An 18,317-nucleotide genomic window follows, 5' to 3' on the forward strand; every position below is an offset into this window, starting at 1 on the left:
TGGAATACAGATTTCCAGAGCCCTGCCAGCGTGACCAGATGAAAACTCAAAGCTGCTTTGAGCCATGGAAGTTCTGTGCACCCTGTACAGCTTCTGTCAAGCCCCAGCTCCAGCTGCACTACAGCCAGCGGGAAAAAAAACAGCTTTTAAGATGAACTGAAGAGGGTCCAACTTGCTCTTCGGGGTCCCAACGCCAGTGGTGGAGCAGCTGAGGAACAGGTAGAGAAGCCAAAAGTTTAATCTCTTTGGAAAGCTGCATTTCCAAAGCTGCGGGGATTGCGTGCGGGGAAAATACCAGGTTTGTGCTTCTTCTGCAAGCAAGCCACGAAGAAGCCTCCCCCCACCTCCAAACTTAACATCTTTTGGCATTTGAACATCAGGACCGTTGCACTTCGCCTCTCCTGGTTTTGCCCGAGAAGCGCAGAGGCAGGAGGAACGCTTCCTGCAGGCTCTCAGCACCCTCGCTGAGGTCCTGGAGGCTCTCAGCACCCTCGCTGAGGTCCTGGAGGCACCCGGTGTTTCACAAAGGCTCCCTTTGTACAGAGCACTTCAGCCAATTAGGTCTCCGGCAAAGCGTTGAGCAAGCTGACTACCAAACCCTTCCCTCTCACAGCTCAATTCACACCCGCAGTCAACAAGCCTCGGGACACGCTCCCATCCGCTCCGCCGCTCTCTGGCTGTCAGCGAGCTCCAGCCCCAAGCGCGGCAGTGGACCGGGGAGGTCCCAGGGCCCCCCCAACCCTCAGGGTTTCTTCCAGCCCAGGTGCGTTTGGATTGCTGGCAGAGAACACCCCAAATCCAGTTTTGGAAGGCCTCCTTCATCCCTGAAGCGGAAAGAAGTTCCTCAGTGGTTCCCCAACGGCCCATGACCCCGGCCTTGGGGCTCCCGAACACACACCTCCATGGCTGCAATGCGCAGCCTTAGTGGTCCTGCTCCAGAAGACTGAAAAATGGAAGCTAATGCCTTCCCCTGCACTCCCAAAACCCAGGCACACCCCGGCTGGGCCATACAACCCACACTCCAGCCTGTCGTACCCACCGTCAGCTCTACAGGAAGGTCTCCTCACCTTCAGGAATCCTCAGAGCTCCAACTCATCACCAGGATGGGACCAAGGACCAAAAATAGAACGCATCAAGAGACTTTCCCCCTGTATCGCAATGTGTCGTCAAGCCTGGATGATGCTGTGGGGAGAGGTGCCCAGCGTACCACCCACGAGACGATGCCCGAGCCCAGCAGCCCAACAGCGAATCCGCCCAACCCTCATCAGCCGGAGTCCCACCAGTCCCACCACGCAGGCCCGAGACGCTCTGCCCCTCTCCCTGCCAGGGGAGAGCCTTGCTCTTTTCCAAGCTCGCGCTCTTCAGGGGAGCTTTTAGCCTTCCCTTTCAGATGGCAAGTTATTTATGGAGCCATTCAACGGAGACAACTTACTGACATTAGGCGAGTTTAAATGCCACCGCCAGCTCACAGGAGAGCTTCGGAGTGCCCGCACCGGAGGGCTAGATTTCACTACTGCTGGGATATTTAGGTCAAGGACAGCAGGACACGCTTCTGTTCGGAGAATTCCCCTGGGATCTTTATTGTTTGCACAAAGCTTATACAACCTTGGATTTCAGAGGTCTCCTCCAAGAGACCTACGCGCCGCCAAACCAGGCTGGATTCAATTATAGCTCCTCTGGAAAAAGGGGATAAGGCCAAAGAAATCCAACGGGATTGAACTGTGGGAGCGCAGGACAAGGCGGCCCCTCAGACCCCTGCACCACCAACGTGACCTGGCCCAATCTCTCCCAACACCTGACGGCATGTCGGGGCCATGCCAGACCCGCCTGCTCGTGGTAGTTTTCCACATTACGCCGCTTCCTTTGGTGAACAACGTGATATTAAAACAAGCAAACAGATATTGCTTTTTTAAATAAGAATCAGGCACACGCTGTCCCTCAGCCTCCAGCCCTGGGATTTTCTGCTTGTTAAGAGAAAAATTTATAGGTTTTAATTTAGTTATTTTTGGTCCCGGGACCTAATTTTGGAGCTCAGTACCTTGGTAGGGCAACCAAAGCCCTGAGCGATTCAGTGCGTGACAGGGGAACTGGCACTCTGCTGCTGATCTCAGCAACCCAGCCAGAGGACTCCAAATCCCTGTGAAAGCACTGGAAAATTGGGCCCCAACTGGTTCCTCATCAGCTGCAAAAGGCTCATTACAGTCCAGTGCTACACCAGACAAGTGGGACGGAGGATCTCACCCTCGGCTCAAGCACTTCAGCCCTTTGAAAAGACGCTTCCTGAGCAGTTGGTTTTGCACCGTTATGGGAGAAGGCTTACGTATTAAAATAATTCTCCCATCGGGAAGCCACAGACTCTCTCCATTGCAAGAAGAGAGACCCCACTTGGCAGGGAGGACTTAAAGAGCAGTTTCCCCACTTCCCCCAGCATAACCTGGACACCTCCCCCATAGAAACCAAACATGACGGCACCGCGAGGCCAGCGCCGCAGCTCCTGAGAGCAAAACAGCCTTCGTGTTACATGATGAGCCGAGGCCGCGCTGCCTTTCCTCTACTGGGTGCGTTGGAGGAGGGAGGTCTGGCCAACACGGGGTTTTTGAGTGGTGAGGCTTTTGTGTAGCTCACGTTCCCAGCCAGCACGGGCTGCAGCTCCCACCGGGAAAGCTGGTTGCCAGCGCTGGGGAGCACCGGGAGGGAAGGAAAAGGGTCTGAGTGATGCCCCTTGACTGAGGTGGGGAACCATGTGGATGGAAGGTTTCTTGGCCTCACTGGGGCAGCGGGACAGCCCAGGGGCAAAGGCACGGGGTAGGAAGTGGAGAACCCCGATGGGTTCACACACATACAGAGCACAGGGACGGCCCTCACCACCCCTGCACCGGCAAGGAACAACAGAGGACCACGTAGGACCAGGAGAAGCACAAGGATGATTAAGTGAGAAACGACTCAGCAAAATGAGGACTCTCCAGCCTAAAAACAGGCTGAAGGGGAAACAGAACATAACGGGAAAATCCCACACGGGGTGTAGAAGGGAAATGGGGAAGCATTCGCTACCTCTCCCCCTGCATGGAGGGGTTCAAAAGACACACACAGCGGTGCAGCACAGCAGCGGACCTGCTGCACGGTGGTGGACCTGCTGCAGGATGCTGCCGCGCAGACCCCGGGCACTTGAGGGCTGAAATTCAGAGACGAAAGGAAACAAAACAATCCGTTGAGAGCCATGAAAGACCAAGCGCTCCCTCTGGCTCGGAAAGCTGCTGAGCCGCAATTTGCCGGCGGCAGCGGGAAAACACGGAGGAAGTATCACTGCACGCTCGTTCTGTTCTTCTCTTCTTCCCCAAGCATCTGCCGCTGTTGGAGACAGGATATGGGGCCAGATGGAGCTCGGCTGTACCAGGTCAGGCCGTTCTCCAGAGGTCTGTCTGGCTCCTGCTTGTGACGGGCCCTGGCCGCGCCGGGGGAATTCCCCATGCGCAGCCCCGGGTGCCTTGCGGCACCTCTGCGCAGCTCATGCGTGCAAAAGGAATCGGAACCAGGACAGACTCTCCCTTAAATATGGATCAGGATCAGCTCTGTCTTTCTGGGTCAGGCTGGAAGAACAGCACGGACTCTGTGGTGAGCTCACCAGGAAAGCCCACAGGGACATCAGGGAAGGAAACCAGTTTAACTGGCTTCTGGTCTGGACGGTCCCAGACAGAGTCGAGCATCCACGGGCTCCACTCCCTTCCCCTGCCTGTTCTCCTGGAAAAGGCTTGAGAGAAGAAAGCTTGGGATAATGCTGCCTCTGAGTCAAAAAAAAATGGCCTCGAAGCCAGCAACATGCAGGGATACCTGCTCTCCACAGCCCTGCTCCTGCGCTGAGGGTCACCAGCAGTGAAATTCCTCTCCCTGGCATCCCAAGGAGAACGAAGCCATGCCAGAAAGTCCATCCTGCAAGCACCTCGCAACAACAAAATAAATCCATCTGGGATGCGGCAAAGCGAAGCCGTTGATAAATCAAATTAGATCCACACAGGAGCCTCGTGGAAATTTCCCAGAGCGCTACTGTATCATCTTAGGGATGCTCCCGAGCGTGCCCTGCAAAGGGTTAACTCCAGGCCCTAGGGGCTCTGGGAATGGAATGGAAGTGGCTGCTCTCGGGAAAGAAGAGAGCTGGAGCATCAGAGGACTCAGCTCACCGGATTAACACATTTCACTTCAATTTTGCTCTGCCTCTCACTAGGGACAGTGAGCCGGGAAGTACACAAGTGGTTTTGTAGGCTGCTGCTGAGCCCCGCCACCCACTTACAAGGACGGCAGAGCAGCGGGCGGCCAGCCCTGCCGCAGAGCTCACCGGGACAGAGTGCTCACAGCGGCCAGGGCTCTGCTGGCCAGCGAGGGCCAGGATGGGGCGGTGGCAACGCTGCTGCCTGTCCGTCCCCTTCCCCAGCACAACCGCACTGCACGCACAGGGCCGGGGGAGTCTCTTCCCTGGCTCACGCACAGCAAAAGACCTGCAGGGTCTCCCTTCAAGGCCCAACCAAAGCAGTGGTGGAGCGGCAAACAGGCCCCTTCTCACCACAGGCCCTTCCTACCGCCTCTTCTTCCCTCTTCACCCCGAAGGAGGTGAACAGTTGACCCACGGAGGTCCCAGGGCTTTGTTCTGCTCTGGCTCAGCAGTGTGAGTATTGTGGCAGGTCCCCACAAACCTTCGCCAGGGACGAGGCGCTATACGTCCTCCTCAGCCTGCCCGGAGCTCACCGGTGCTCCGTGTCCTGCTGGTCCTGTTTCCAGACCCAGGCACACTGTGCACGCCTGACCTGGAGCGTGTGGGTGCAACAGCTCCACACCAGCCCGCTCCAGCGTGAGCCGTGGCCCTGCGCAGGCCGGGAAGAGGAGGGACCAGAAGCTCCCCCAACTCCCCGCTGCCCAGGAGAGGCAGGAGCCAGGCTGGACTCACCTGGAGGGAACCACCACCTTCTGGGGAAACCCTTCAACATCTGTCCACCCTAAAAATTCTTCTCTGGGGGACCTCCCCCACCTGACAATCAAAGGCCCTGCTGGGTTGTTCTCCCAAGGTCTAAGACGGTCTTTAAGATACAGCCCAGAGTTGGCCATCCTGAGCACACCTGGCCAGAGCACCCAGGAGAGATGCAAGGGCAAGATGCAGAGGCTAGACAGAGAAATATATGAAGGTGGGACATTCACCATCATGCACAGGCTTCCAGAGCTGCAGCTCCTGACCTCCTGCCACCACATCTTGCACAGAGTAACCCTGGGAGGGGGCTCACGGGACAGAGGAGGACAGCATGCCCCCCGGTTCATACTCAGAAAGAGAAAGGAGCAGAGGGGAGCCAGGACCGGAGTCGGAAAGCACAAGCTGAGCGCCCAGGCCATGCTGCACAGTGCCACACGTGGGCTGCTGGGCTCTATTTTAAATGCTGTGTGGCAAATATATGCAGGATGAAATCCAAGCTGGGGGAAGGGGAGGGTGCTGGGCGGCGGAGGTGTTCAAAATTAGGAGCTGAGCTCAGGCTCAACTGGGAGCAGATGGGAGAAGAGCCGGGGCCTGTGTAAGATGCGCAGCTGCAACGCCGACCCCGGCTATGCGCTCCTGGGATGAGCGGTCCCGGGGTGGGGGTGCAAGGGGGACACATTCCCCTCCGCCCTCCCAGTGCGCTGGGGTGAGTACACGAGCCACGATGGCTGGGGAAGGATGGCGAGGACACCCAGGGCAGTTGTAAGCCAGGCCGAGGAGCCAGCTTCCTCAGCAGCTTGAAGGCAACCTCTGGTCCCCCTCGACACAGCTTCTGGCACCTGGGTCACCCCAAAGACGCCCCAGTCCTCAGCATTTACGGGGCAGCCTTCCTAGTGAAGAGGAAGTGCATCACCTGCCTTTCACAGGCGGGGAAGGCGAGGGATGCAGGGAGACCTGGCCAAGCAAGTCATCTGCTACCCTCCTCGCCCACGGGCAATCCTCTGCACTCGCAAAGCTGGCTCCATTCTGCTCTCCCCTTCCGGATCAACCCTGAAAAAGCTGTCGCCATCTCGCTGCGCTTCACAAGATGCTCACCAACAGCGCCCAGCACCCGGGCGCACAGCAAGGCTCTGATGGGAGCTGGCAGATCTGGGATGGTACCTGCCCTACATTTACCGAGCAGGCAGGTTGACAGAATGAGCGAGTTTTTATATAGATTTTGGTGGCAGCGGTTTTCTTCACCAGCGGCGGATGGAGGGTTGGGGGGGAAGGGCGATGGAAAATATTTTCGTTTAAGCTCTTTTCTGCATTCTTGCTGCTGGAGCCGCACATTATTCATGCACCCCTCGTAATCAGGCTGGTGGCTCTGGGTTTTGCTCAGAAGGGGCTGTGCAGAATTAAGCAGCCGGCTAAATTATTAATAGTCTGTCGGGGGTGCCCAGGATGCCCGTTCCTGATCCCCGCTGCCTTTCGGGGGGCTCCAGTGCCCCCCAGAGGCACAAAAACCAACTACAGCCCTTTGACAAACCTAGCGGCTGCTCTGCCCTACTTGGAGTCCGCAGACACCCCGTTCTCCCGGCCTGGAAATCACCGGGCTGCAAAGCCTCGCTGGACATCCCTCCTGCCCCGGTCTCACCCATCACGCCCCCCAGCAGGCAGGTGCCAAGGGGGCTGCGAGTGTTTTACCCTGCCGGCATGTTTGGGGCAGCGGGAGCAGGCACGGGCAGGAAGAGGAAAGGCGGAAAAGCCCGCCGGGCAGGGCAGAAGCCGCAGGGGCACCTGTATTCAGCTGAAGGCACCTTCTTTTCACATTTAGACCGGAGCGAGAGCTGCCACGCAGGGATTTGTGCTCGATGACACATCTGCAGGCTGCAAAACAGCATCTGCGTGTCTGAAGCCCATCTGGGGCTGCTTTCCAGCTGTGCCAGGACAGACACTCCAGGGGTGGAGGATGCAAGGGCTGGGCTCTCCCCATCCGCAGCAGAAACTGTCCTCGTCAAACACAGCCGGCCCCCGCACCAGCCCTCAGATTTCTTCTGAATCCCTCCAGTTTCCTTCCCACAGCCTTGACATCTGTTTTCAGGCAGCTAAATACCTCTCACAGCAGCCGCTCCCCCCACAACAAAAGGCCCGAGTTGAAATTTCATGTTGCGGAACACAACAACCGTGGACTCAAGGGGGCCTGAGCAACCGGCTCCTTCCCGCTCATGGCCTCGCGCCTCGCTCCCTCTTTTCCCTTTAGGATAAAGCCGGGCTGGAAACACTCGGGTCAGCGCTATGGCTGCGCAGCCCGGCCACAGAGACCTGCCAGCTCTAACAGGGCTTTTTTTGGCTCGTTAATTTTGCGCTGGGAGAGGTGTCAGACTGACAGCCCCAGGGACAATCTTTCTTTCACAGGACAGCTCCAGCACAGGCAGCACAATGCGGCTCTTCAGGTGAGTTCATTTTTGGCTCTGGCTTATTTTTATGCTGCAGGATGTGTGTCAGACTGGTTGAGTCAAGCGCAAGTCCCTTCCTCCTCCCCACTGGATCGAGTCACTCAGCAGAGACTTTGTCCGGATGCAGCCTTCCCCTTCTCCCCGACGGCTGCAACGCTCGGGCCCTCCTCTCTACCGCTGCCTGGAGCCCGGGCTGCAGGCTCACACTCCGCCACACCCCGCCACTTATCCTTCCACTGCCCCCAAGATTTTGGTCCTCAGACCATCCCTTCCACACACCAAGGGCTGACAGCCCCCAGAATCCGGGCTCTGAAGTCTCTGTGCCCCTCAGGGCATCGGCCACCCCACTCCTTCCAGGACTCGGGGATCTCCCAATAAAGCCCGCTTCCCTCTGGCAGCTTGCTCTCACCATCGACGTGTCGAAATCTGGCCCGGAGGCCAGGGATCACCAGTCCAAGCTGTCCTCCTCGCCGAGCACCACTGGGACAGTGGGGACAGACCACAGCAAAGCCCCATGTACAACCAGAAAAGCAGCGGTGAGCAGGTGGGGGGCAGCGCAGCCATCGTATGAGGCTCTGACCACGAGAGACACCGGGGAAGGAAGGAGACGACAGGGATCTGCCACAGCCTGCTCGCAGCATCCCTCCCCAAGGCGAGGCAAAGACTGACTCGAGCAGTGAGTAGACATAGGAGCTTGAAACTCAATGGAGTGTGAGGCCCCAAGAGAGGGGGAGAGAGCTTTGCCTGGGCCCGGGGTCAAGGGGACGCCCAGGGAAGGATGAGCGGAACCTGCGCAGGACCCCATGCAAGGTGAGCATTTCTTAAAGTCCAAGCCAGCCCACTGGAGCTCGCCTCCCGCTGCTCAGCCGACAGAGCTGAGCTGGAAGAGACACAGACACCCTGGAGGACGTTGAAACACAGACATTTTTGTAAGAACCAAGGCTGCTTAGCTCCGCTTGAAAGCAAGGGAGTCTGGTGAAAGAACACAGCTAAAGGGAAAACTCTCGGCAGCACTTGATTGATCTTCAAAGTTGGCCCTGCTCTGAGCAAAGGGCTGGGCCATAGACCTCCAGAGGTCTCTGAAGCCATTTTTGGCCACATGTATTTGATGCCACAGCTGGCCCCGCTGCCTGCCACGTAGCCAGGCCTGCCCACGACAATGGCAGGTACTGCGGGTACCTGTGCAAGCTCCAAGCTGGCTGCTGAGACCTCTCACAGCATAGCAGGGGAGCCTGACGCTGAATTTTCATGAGAAAAGGGTTACAGGATGGCGCCAGGGTTTCCCAGAGCTGCAACAGACAGGGCCATGAGCCCAGCTGTGCTATGGCAAGTGCCGGAAAAGGGACGCTGCTCACTGGAGCCAGTACAAGGAGAAGCCACGGGGACTGGCCCAGCACTGCGGGGCTGTGTACAGGGACGTGCCACCTTCCCTGCTCGGAGCAAACCACCCGCAGGAGAACAAACCCCTGCCCTCCCGTGGGGAATTACACGACGTCTCCGGCCTCAGGAGCCCGCAAGGGAAATCCTCGCAGCCTCCCAATGGGCTGAGTGCCCACAGAGAAGGGCCACCCCCCCGAAAAGGGCTGTACAGCAGGACAGCAAACACCACCTCTGTGGTTTTGCCTCTTCCCTGCCAGAAGCACAAAGAAAGTAAGAGACCCTTACGTGGGCAGTTCTGCTGGCTGGTGCTCTGCTGGGGCAGTGGCCCCCGGGGGCTCTGCCGACACAGGGCTGGGGGCTGCATCCTGGGCTACAGCTGACTCCTGCATCCCCACAGCTCCCGTGGCATCCGGCGCTGGGATGTCCTCTGATGTTGTCTCGACCTCAACCTCCTGAGCTGCAGGGGACAGTTTCACCCTTTCGGCGGATGCGGCAGCCTCCTCCTCCTCCTCCTTCTTCCTTAGCTTCGCCTCCAGCTCTCGGCACCTCTTCTCATCATCCTGCCGGGCCATTCGCTCAAAGACTTTGAACGCCTGAAAGATAAAAAGCAAACCAAGTGGTAGTCAAGCTGCCAAGCTCTGCCTGAAAAGCTGGGGGAGAAGGACAGGAGAAGCGCCGCACGCTTGGGGCGTTTATTACTGTCCCTCCCTCTCCGGACGCCACACGCCTCCCACTCCCTACACTGAGTTGCTTCAATCGCTGACAAAAACAGCTGCCAAAGATTTCAAAACTCATACGGACACATTAAACACACTTCAGGAGAAAGCGTGAGTTCCTGGGAGCCACTGTGAAATCACCGAAATCCCTCCACCACTGGGAGAAGGGCTGGTTACTCCAAGGAAAAGCAATGAGCTCCGATTCCTGGCTGGGAAGGGGCTCCGAGGGAGCCCTCGCCCCTCCAGCCTCCCCTTGCCCTGCATTCCAGCACTCACCCAGGGGCCACTTGCAAGCCTGAAGCTCAGACCAAACCTCCAAGGTGCAAACGGGATGAGCTGCCTCAGGAGAAGCTGGAGGATGGCTTACCTGGTGCTGGCTGAGCCTGAAGGGACTCAGAGCTCTCTTTACTGGCACCAAAGGAGGAGGAGAGGAACCCCTCATGTGGGGTTTTGAGCCAGAACTGACTGGTTCAGGCCAAAAACATGCACTTGCTCAAAGAAAAGCTATCCCTCCCCACTCCCAGAGCTGCAGCAGGTGAGAAGGTCACTGCTCAACCAGAGGCAGCAGAAGAAAGTGTTATCTTACCCTGCAGTTTGCTTCTAGCCGTGCCTGTCTAGTGCAGGCCGGACGTTAAAAGTTAAACCCACAATAATGGTACGCAGACGAGGGAGGCATGGCCTTCCGGGACCTGCACCTGTTCCTCGAAGGAGCTGAAGCTTCTCCCACCCAACTGCCAGGCCATTTGTCACTGTAAACACACGCTAGAAGGTGAGTGAGCCTCAAATGTAGCCCTCCCTTGCTTCCCATGAATATTTCAGAGCCAGCTCCAGTGGTTCCAGAGAGCGACCAACCCTAAGCTGCACACCAGCCTGTGGTGCTGCTCGATCCAAGTCCTCCTCTGGGCACAGGACGTGTAAGGCAAAGAGACACAGCGCTGGGGGGGCCTCTCCCAGTGCAACCACAGCAGGATAGGGGCAGCTTTATCATGGTGTGTGCTCTGTCTCTCATCCCAGGCTTCTTTCCCACACGGGGACAGCCCGTGGGATGAGGACACTGAAGAGGTGAGTGCTGGGCATCATCCCTGCTCTGTTTGCTTCTTTCTTTGCAATCGCTTTTACCCCATGCAAACCCGCAGTGCCCATCCCTGGCTCCTTCTCCCCAGCCAAAGCCTGAGCTCAAGCCAGCCCCGCGTGGATCACACGGAGTGTCACCTCGAAACCATCTCCTTCCCCTGGGCTGTGGCCAAGCCAGGAGCAGGGACAAGTCCCTTCCAAACTGGCCCCCACACTCCAGGTCCCTGTGGCTGCAGCTGTGAGGCTGCCCTGGCCAACACCTTTCTGGAGAATGAACGCTGCGGACGGCAGCTCTGCACGTCCCTCCTTGTGCATAGCCCCAAAATGGTCCCCAGGTGGCACACGACAGAGGTCTCCCCCGTCACTGCCCTGTTGCCAAGTGGTTTGGGCTCTGCACTCTCCCCTCTGCAGCCTGAGACCTTCCTGGGCTCCCCACTCAGTCCCAGAGCCCAGGGTACCCCCACTGCAGATGCCAACCCAGGGACATGGGGGCCAGGGGTGGCAAGGACCCCCTTGTGCCATGGACCATGTCAGGGAGAGGGGCAGGGATCTCCCACCAACCTGCCCACGTCACCCCCCCGCCTGCCAGGCCTGTGAAGGAAAACTCGCCCAGGCCAAGCAAACTAACACCCCAAATCCAACCTGACACCAAGCTTTACGAGTTCATTTCCTCCCCACTAACACAGGTAAATGACAGTCTGCAACAGCCCTGAGGCAGAGACATCCAGCGCTGCGCCCAGCCTGGCTGGGTGGCAACAACGGCAGGTCAGGACTTTTGCCACCTCTCCCCAACGATGGCGGCGAGCCCAGTGCTGGCCATGAGCCCCCACTGAGCAGAGCCCAGCCCAGCTCCCCCACGGCTCCGTCGGCCCTCACCCGCTCCCCAGGCTCCCACTGGCACCTCCTTGCCACCCCCACCACGACGCCGGCCCGGCCCCACGCCGCCAGCAGCCACCCTCAGCCGGGGCCGAGCTCCAAGAGAGGAATCGCCCCCGGCTCCTCCCGCCAGGCTCTCGCCGGCCTCGGCACCCCCGGGGCTTCCCATCCTCTGACACGGGTGACACTCCGCCAGGACACCGCTCCCGCCTACCCGCACCCCTCCGGCTGAGGCGCTGCCCAGCCCCTCTCCCCGTTTCCCCAGCCCTAACCGCATCTCCGCCGCAGCCCGTACCGAGCACCCCCCGCCGGACCCCCGCCCGACCCGGAGGGGACAAACACGGCCGGGAGGCCCGTCCACGGCGACAACAGCAGCCGCCGGGGCCTCCCGCCCCACAGCCGCCGCGGCCCGCCAGCCCCGGGAGATGCGGCGGCCTCGGGCCCCCGCCGATACCTGGAGGGTCATGGCCTGCGCGGCGCCGGGCGGGAAGCCCAGCCGGTCCCCGGGCCGCAGGAGGAGGCGGTAGAAGTCGGTCTTGCGGTAGAGGAAGCCGAAGAGAACGCGCAGGAACTCCTCCACGTTCCCGACGTGCTGCAGGATCCCCAGCAGCGCCTGGTCGTACATGTCGGTGAGCGCGGCGGCGGCCTCCATGGCGGCTCCGGGCCCGCTCTCACGGCAACGCCGCCCGGCCGCGCTTCCGGTCCTCCCCGCTTCCTGTCCGCTCCGCGCTTCCGGACTGCACCACGCTTCCGGCCCGCCCGGAACCCGCCCCCGCGCCGCCACGTTCCGCCCGCACGACGGGCCGCGGAGGGTGCCCGGGGACTCCCGGCCCCGAAAGACCCGCTGGGACCCCCCGAGCCCTCCAGCGGCCCTGGGACCCCCCGGTCCTCCCCAGAAGTGGCGGGGGGACGGTGCTTCGTCGCGGCTTCCGGCGCAGCCTCAGCCCCTGCGGGGACGCGGGGCCCCTCTCGGCCTGGCCCTGAGCAGCCCCGGTGCAGGGCCCGGGCCGCCGTGACCTGCGGGGGGGGCCTGCCCCGGGGCGGGAGGTGGCCGCGGGAATGGCAGCACCCGCTTCCCCCCGGTCTGGGGGCTACGGGGTCCTGAGGCCCCGTGGGGGGCAGCTCCCCCGGTGGGGGTCCCCGCCACGCCACCCCACATGCTCTGTCCCCCTTTGGCCCCACGCCCGCGTCCCCGTGTGCCCTGCGTCCCCCGACACCCCCTCCCCACGTCCCCTGGGGACCCTCTCCGAATTCCCCATGTTGCCCATGTTCCCAGCCACCCCCTTCCTGTCCCCCCATGTCCCCCATGTCCCTGGCCGCTTCCTCCCCGCTCCCGTGTCCCCTGTCACAGCCCGTTTGCATCTCTCAAATTTACAGGACAACGTAAATTAAGCTTTGATTTCAAAGGTCATTAGGAAACCAGACGAACGAAGGGCTCCATCCCCTCTGCACAGACGTGTCCAACTCCTGAACTCCCCCAGGCATCGCGTGTGTCATGAGTTTCTCGCCCAGAAGTTCTCTACTTCATGACTTGCGACTTGTAGCTCCTGCTCAGATGAGGTGGGAGAGGGCGGGAGCACCTGTCCCTCCTCCTTCTCTTCCTCCTCCTGCTCCTCCTCTGGTGCGGGTCCCCTGTTGCCACCTCAGGAAGCGGGAGAGCTCAGCCGTCCAGCTGCTGATGGAGCCCCTTCCAAGGCTTTGGGGCTGAGATGGCATGGTCACACCTTTGAGCTTGGACAGTTGGTCTTGGCACTCCCCAGAGAGTGTAGGGCCCGCAGAACCTGCCGGACAGGGGGCTGAAAGGACGCTGGCAGCAGGAGAGCTTCAGGGGACTCTCTGCTGAGGACCCTTCAGGGGACCTTCTGAGTGACCCTTCAAGGGACTCTTCCAGGGACCCTCAGGGAAACCTTCAGGGGGTTCTTCAGGGGACCCTTCGGGGGACTTTTCAGGAGACTCTTCAGGGGATTCTCCATGGGGGTCTCCATTGGAGTCTCCTCTGAACTCCCCGTGAGACTCTCTGGAGGACCCTTCAGAGGACCCTCTGGGCAACTCTTCAGGGGACTCGCTGGAGGACTCTCCTCTGAAGCCTCCGTAGGACTCTCCTGAGAAGACTCCCCAGGACTCTCTGGCAGCCGGGTGGGGAGGGCTGCCACCACCCTGCCCTGCGTCCTCTTGGGGGTCCAGCAAGGGGGATGGCACCACCCCCAGGAGGGGTCAGCATCCCCCAGCACCACTGCCACCACTCGCTCCTCAGGGCTGTCGCCCTCCGCCCCGTGCTCCGAGACTGTGGGGAGCTGGTCGAGCAAGGCAGGGCTGTCAGGGACATCGGAAACGTTGGGGGTATTGGGGACAGTCCCCCAGCCCCGCTGCCACTGCTCGGTCCTTGCGGCAGCCACCCTTCGCCATGTGCTCTGAGAGGTCAGGGAGCTCACGGACAAAGGTGCTCAAGCTGGAGCTGTCACGGACATCGGGGATAGTGTCCGTGCCAGGCAAGCGTACCGCTGATGTTGGTGTCACCTGCCTGCTGGGGAAAGACCTCGGCAAAGGCATCTGGGCCCTGCTCAGGCAGGTCCGCAGGCTTCTCCGGGGCCGCCGGGGTGGTCACCGCTGCTGAAAAGGCAAACAAAGACAACCCAACCGCGGGGTGATGCAAGCTGTCCTCGGCGCGGGCCACCCGCCTGCGGGCTCGGCCTCCCCCCAAACCTCACCTTTGGTCTTTGTCGTGGTTCTGCTGGTTGGCGGAGCCAGGGCGGGCTGGTGGGGGCCGGCGGTGGGGATGCGGTCCTCCATGGCCACCACATCCTCCTTAAAGGCCTCCGCCGGGCTCTGGGTGCCGCCAGGCAGGGTGCGGGGCACGGGGGTCCCTGCACCCCGCGCTGAGCCAGGGCGGGGGCCGGGGCGGTGACGCTCCTGCCGGGCACCTCCGAGGCCATCGGCAGCCAGAGAGGGACCCTCCCTGTTGGGGGGAGCGAAGTGGGTGCTGAGTGGGATCCTGGGGGCCCGAGCGGGTGGGGGGCATCCCGGGACGGGGTAGGAGCACCAGGAGAAGCAGGACCTGCTGCTGCCCCTGCCACGGCATGGGGCAGGGGGGAGTTTGCTGGGGACAAACAGCCTCATGTCCCCTTGACCATCACGATGGCTGGATTTTTCATACCACAATGAGTTCCTGCCTCCACTATTTCCCATCCTAGGGATGGTTTCCTGTCCCCAGCGATGGTTTCCCATCCCGGTGATGGTTTCCCATCTGCCATGGTTTGAGGAACTCACAATTCACGGTTGTTTAGACAATTATTCTCTCACCTGAGGACCCCTCCCCACCTGGGAAGTGGAATCAGGAAAAAACAAGGAAACCCAAGGGCTGAAATATAAGCAGATTTACTAGAATAAGACTAGATAATTAACATGAATAATACCGAAGAACCAATATGGATCTAACACCAATATAAAATACACAATACTCAGCCCATTCCACCAGCAGGAAGCCGTGCACTCACAGCAGGAGACAGAACATGTGGGACCCTGCAAGCGCCGCGGCTTCGGGAGGAAGGGAAGGGCTCGGGGCTCTGGCAGTGGGGCGAGGAACGCTCAGGATGGCAGCCATCGTAGAACGGAGAGCTTTGCAGCAAACTTTCTAATTGACAGAGAATGTGACGTTCAGGGTATGAAATAATCCCGTTGGCAGCTGGGGCGAAGTGCCTGGGTCTCGCTCCTCCTCGTCCCCCCACCTGGCAAGCTTGAAAACACCGAAACCTTGAAACCCGCACACCAGAGCTGCCTATGAAGTAAATATTTTCACAAATTCAAACACCAGAGTCTTATAAAAGTGCAGTTTTCCCAAGCATTAGAAGATAAATTAGTCCTGTCTCACTCCAACCAGGACAGCATCCCCATGGCTTCCCACGCCAACGATGGCTTCCCATCCCCATGATGGTTTCCCACCTCAGTGATGGTTTCCCATCCCAGTGGCGGTTTCCCATCCCAATCGTTTCCCATCCCAATCGTTTCCCATCCCAGTGGCGGTTGCCCACTCCCGTCACGGCTTCCCGTCGCCATGACAACAGCTTCCCAGGTCAGTGCTGGTTTCCCACCCCAGGGACAGTTTCCCACCCGGGGGACGGTCTCACACCCCGACCATTTCGCACCACCATTTCCCCCGCCAGCCATCCCCGCCCCGACGGCGTTTTGGGGCCATTCCCCCCAGAAATGGGGCCGGGACGGCGGTGCCTCCTCCCAGCCGCCAGGCGGTGCCTCCCCGCGGGGGCGGGGCCGGCGGAGCGCGGGAGCCCGGCGGCGGAAGCGGAAGTGGCGCGGGGTGGGCCGGGGCCGGCGCCATCTTGCCAGGCCGGCGAAGCTGTGAGGTGCGGCGCGGGTATGGCGGGGCCTGCGCCCGGTGCCGAGGAGCGGCGGGCAGGTTGTTCTGCTCCCCTTCCTGCCCCCGCCGCCCGTCCTGCCCCCCCTCAGCCGGGCGAGTGCTGAGCCCCACGGCACTGGGGATCCGCGCTCCCGCCCCCGCCCCGTCCCTCAGCCCCGTGTCGGGGAGGTGAGAGGAGGCCTCGGCAGCCCCGAGAGCGGCGACGGCGGGAGCCATGGCAGGCCGGGCCTGCTCTGCCTCCTGCTGCCGGGGCAGCCGCTGCCTGCTCTGTTGTCGCACTGCCAGCGGGGGGACTCAGTGGCCGTGCCGTGTCTCTTGCCCGCCCAGAGGTCTCGGTACAGAAAAGCCCCAGAGGTGCTTCAGGAACCTGCGACCGGGCTCCGCTGTCCCGGCGCTGTGTCTGTCTGTGCCCTTGTCTTCGGATTCCTGTGTCAGGGAAGCTCGTGGGGAGCTGCACCACCCTTATGCCCTCCTGCCTAAGGTTTCCCTTTGGGAACGCGGCCAGCCGGTGGCACCGCATGCCTTGTGTATGTGGGGATGGAGACCTGTTCTGTCAGAGCCTCCCACCTGCGTGTCTGGTGTGGAAGAAAGTTTGTCCAGTGACCTGAGAAACAGCTGTATTTCTGCAGCCTCCAAAGAAAGAGGCTGGTCGTGCAAAGAGTTCATCCAGAAAATATGTACCTGGGTTGAGTTTATTGAAAGTTGGGAGGCAAGCAGTGGGGAGCACGTGGGGTCCTGTGGGCTGAAGCTCTTCGGAGAAGGGACCTGCCTTGTTCAGCCACCTTGCGTTTTGGAATCTCTCTCCTCCAGGTTGAGGGGGGATGCTCAGACGAGTTGCAGCTGCAGCACCTGCTTTTTTGGGCTTCACCTGCAGAGTTATCTCTGGGAGATGCTACACCTGGAGTAAGTGTCCTGGTCCAGCAGGGCCAGACTGCAGGAGGCACAGATGTCACCCGTGTTGCGTCCTGCGGGTGGCCATCCCCTCCCCATCGCTGGCAGTGTAAGGGACTTGTCTTTGTGGACGTGCCCACGGACGTGTGTGGGGCCTTGGAGAGGCCACGGCCCAGCACTGAATCCCTGTGGAGACACACAGGGTGGGTGTAGCTCACGTCACCTGCCCCGTGAAGACATGGTTCATCCTACCCGCCAGGGCCCAGAGGGCATCCGTCGGCCTTGGTGGCCCTGGCCAGCCTCACCTGGGGCCTTCCCCACAGCCCCACATGGACTCAGGAGCTTTCATAAACACCCAGGCTGGGGCCTTCAGTCCTTGCATAAGCAACACTGCAGCTGTGCCTGGCTGTGGTCGCACCACGGCCCGTTCTGAATTGTCCCCGGTCTTTGCTACATCTCCATTACCTCTGACTGTTCACTATAACAGGGTGGTGACATGGGGCGAGATCACGTGCCTGTCCCTCTCCGATGGCCTGTGCAAGCAGGGATTTCAGTTTTCCGTCTTGCCTTGACGAGTGGTTTTGCTCTTGCTGTCCTGCACGGAGCCCCCCCCGTCACCGGTAGCACACTAGAGATACGCCCTTTTTTTTCCCATCGCATGACAGGAGAGTGTGCGTTGTCTTGAAGTTGGCGGTTGACAAAAGACAGACAAAGTAAGAGAGCCAAGGCTACCTGGTAAGGAGTTCATAGAAAAGGAAACCGAGAGTTCCCCAGCAGGTACCTGCTGCGTCTCAGCTGTGCCGCTTTGGAAGCGCAGCGAGGTCCTGGTCCAGCCCTGGCATCCCCGCGGGGACTTGCAGCAGGAATTCTCCTAATGCCTCCACTACGTCTGCAGCGTCCCTGCTGCAGCCCACCCTGGGGCCAGTGCTTTTGGGCGTATTTGCCCGCTGCTTGAGAAGTCTCTTGCTTTTCAGAAATCCTATTGCCCCATCACTCCAGCCTGCCTCAGGAAACGGGACTATTACATTGAGGTCCAGGAGAGACGGGAGGTGCGGAGATGGGAACCAAAGTATCTGCCAGTGAAGATCTGCAGCAGTAAGCGTGCACAATTCCTGCCATGTCTGTCCTGGCACAGTTTCTTGGCAGTGAAACCCCACGGGTTGAGATAAAGACACTCTAATAGAACAGTAACAGAAGAGGAAAAATAACAATAATAATAATAATGGTAGAAGAATATACAATAAAGTGATACAACGCAAGTCGCTCTCACCGTCTGATGATCGGTGGCCCAGCCCATCGTGAGCAGTGATTGCATATCCCTGGCCTGGGCAACCGCCAGTTATACACTGAGCGTGTGTCAATGGTGTGCAATATTCCTTTGGCAGCTTGTCCCGTCTGTGCTCCCTCTCAGCTGCTGTGGGAAGCTGAAAAAGTCCTTGACTAATGTAAACATCATTTAGCGACAACTTAAAACAATCTGTGTTATCAAAGTATTCTCATACTAAATTGGTAGAGGAGGTGGCTTTTCAAGACTCGTTTATCAAGGAACCAAGAAAGGTGTGGGTTCAAGGAGTCTAATGCCTCCCTCTCCATCGCACGTGATTTCACTACGAGCC

At 59.8% G+C, this 18,317-nt stretch overlaps 1 protein-coding gene across 3 annotated transcripts in view; it reads right to left on the reverse strand.

Annotated features, from left to right (window-relative positions):
• The window catches only part of NUDCD3 (NudC domain containing 3), a 32,540-nt gene extending 20,382 nt beyond the window's left edge, over positions 1–12,158 (reverse strand). For all 3 annotated transcript variants that reach the window (XR_008469911.1, XM_054224960.1, XM_054224961.1), the window contains exons 1-2: positions 11,893–12,158; positions 9,058–9,365 (exon numbers count right to left, since the gene is read on the reverse strand). Coding sequence is in view for 2 of the 3 variants with exons in the window: in XM_054224960.1 (XP_054080935.1) it covers positions 9,058–9,365; positions 11,893–12,090 (506 nt within the window). In the remaining variant the exon portion in view is untranslated. The remainder of the gene's footprint in view (positions 1–9,057; positions 9,366–11,892) is intronic.
• Between the last annotated feature and the right edge of the window lie 6,159 nt (positions 12,159–18,317).

Source organism: Rissa tridactyla, chromosome 20, assembly GCF_028500815.1.
Source record: "Rissa tridactyla isolate bRisTri1 chromosome 20, bRisTri1.patW.cur.20221130, whole genome shotgun sequence".
NCBI lineage: Eukaryota > Metazoa > Chordata > Aves > Charadriiformes > Laridae > Rissa > Rissa tridactyla.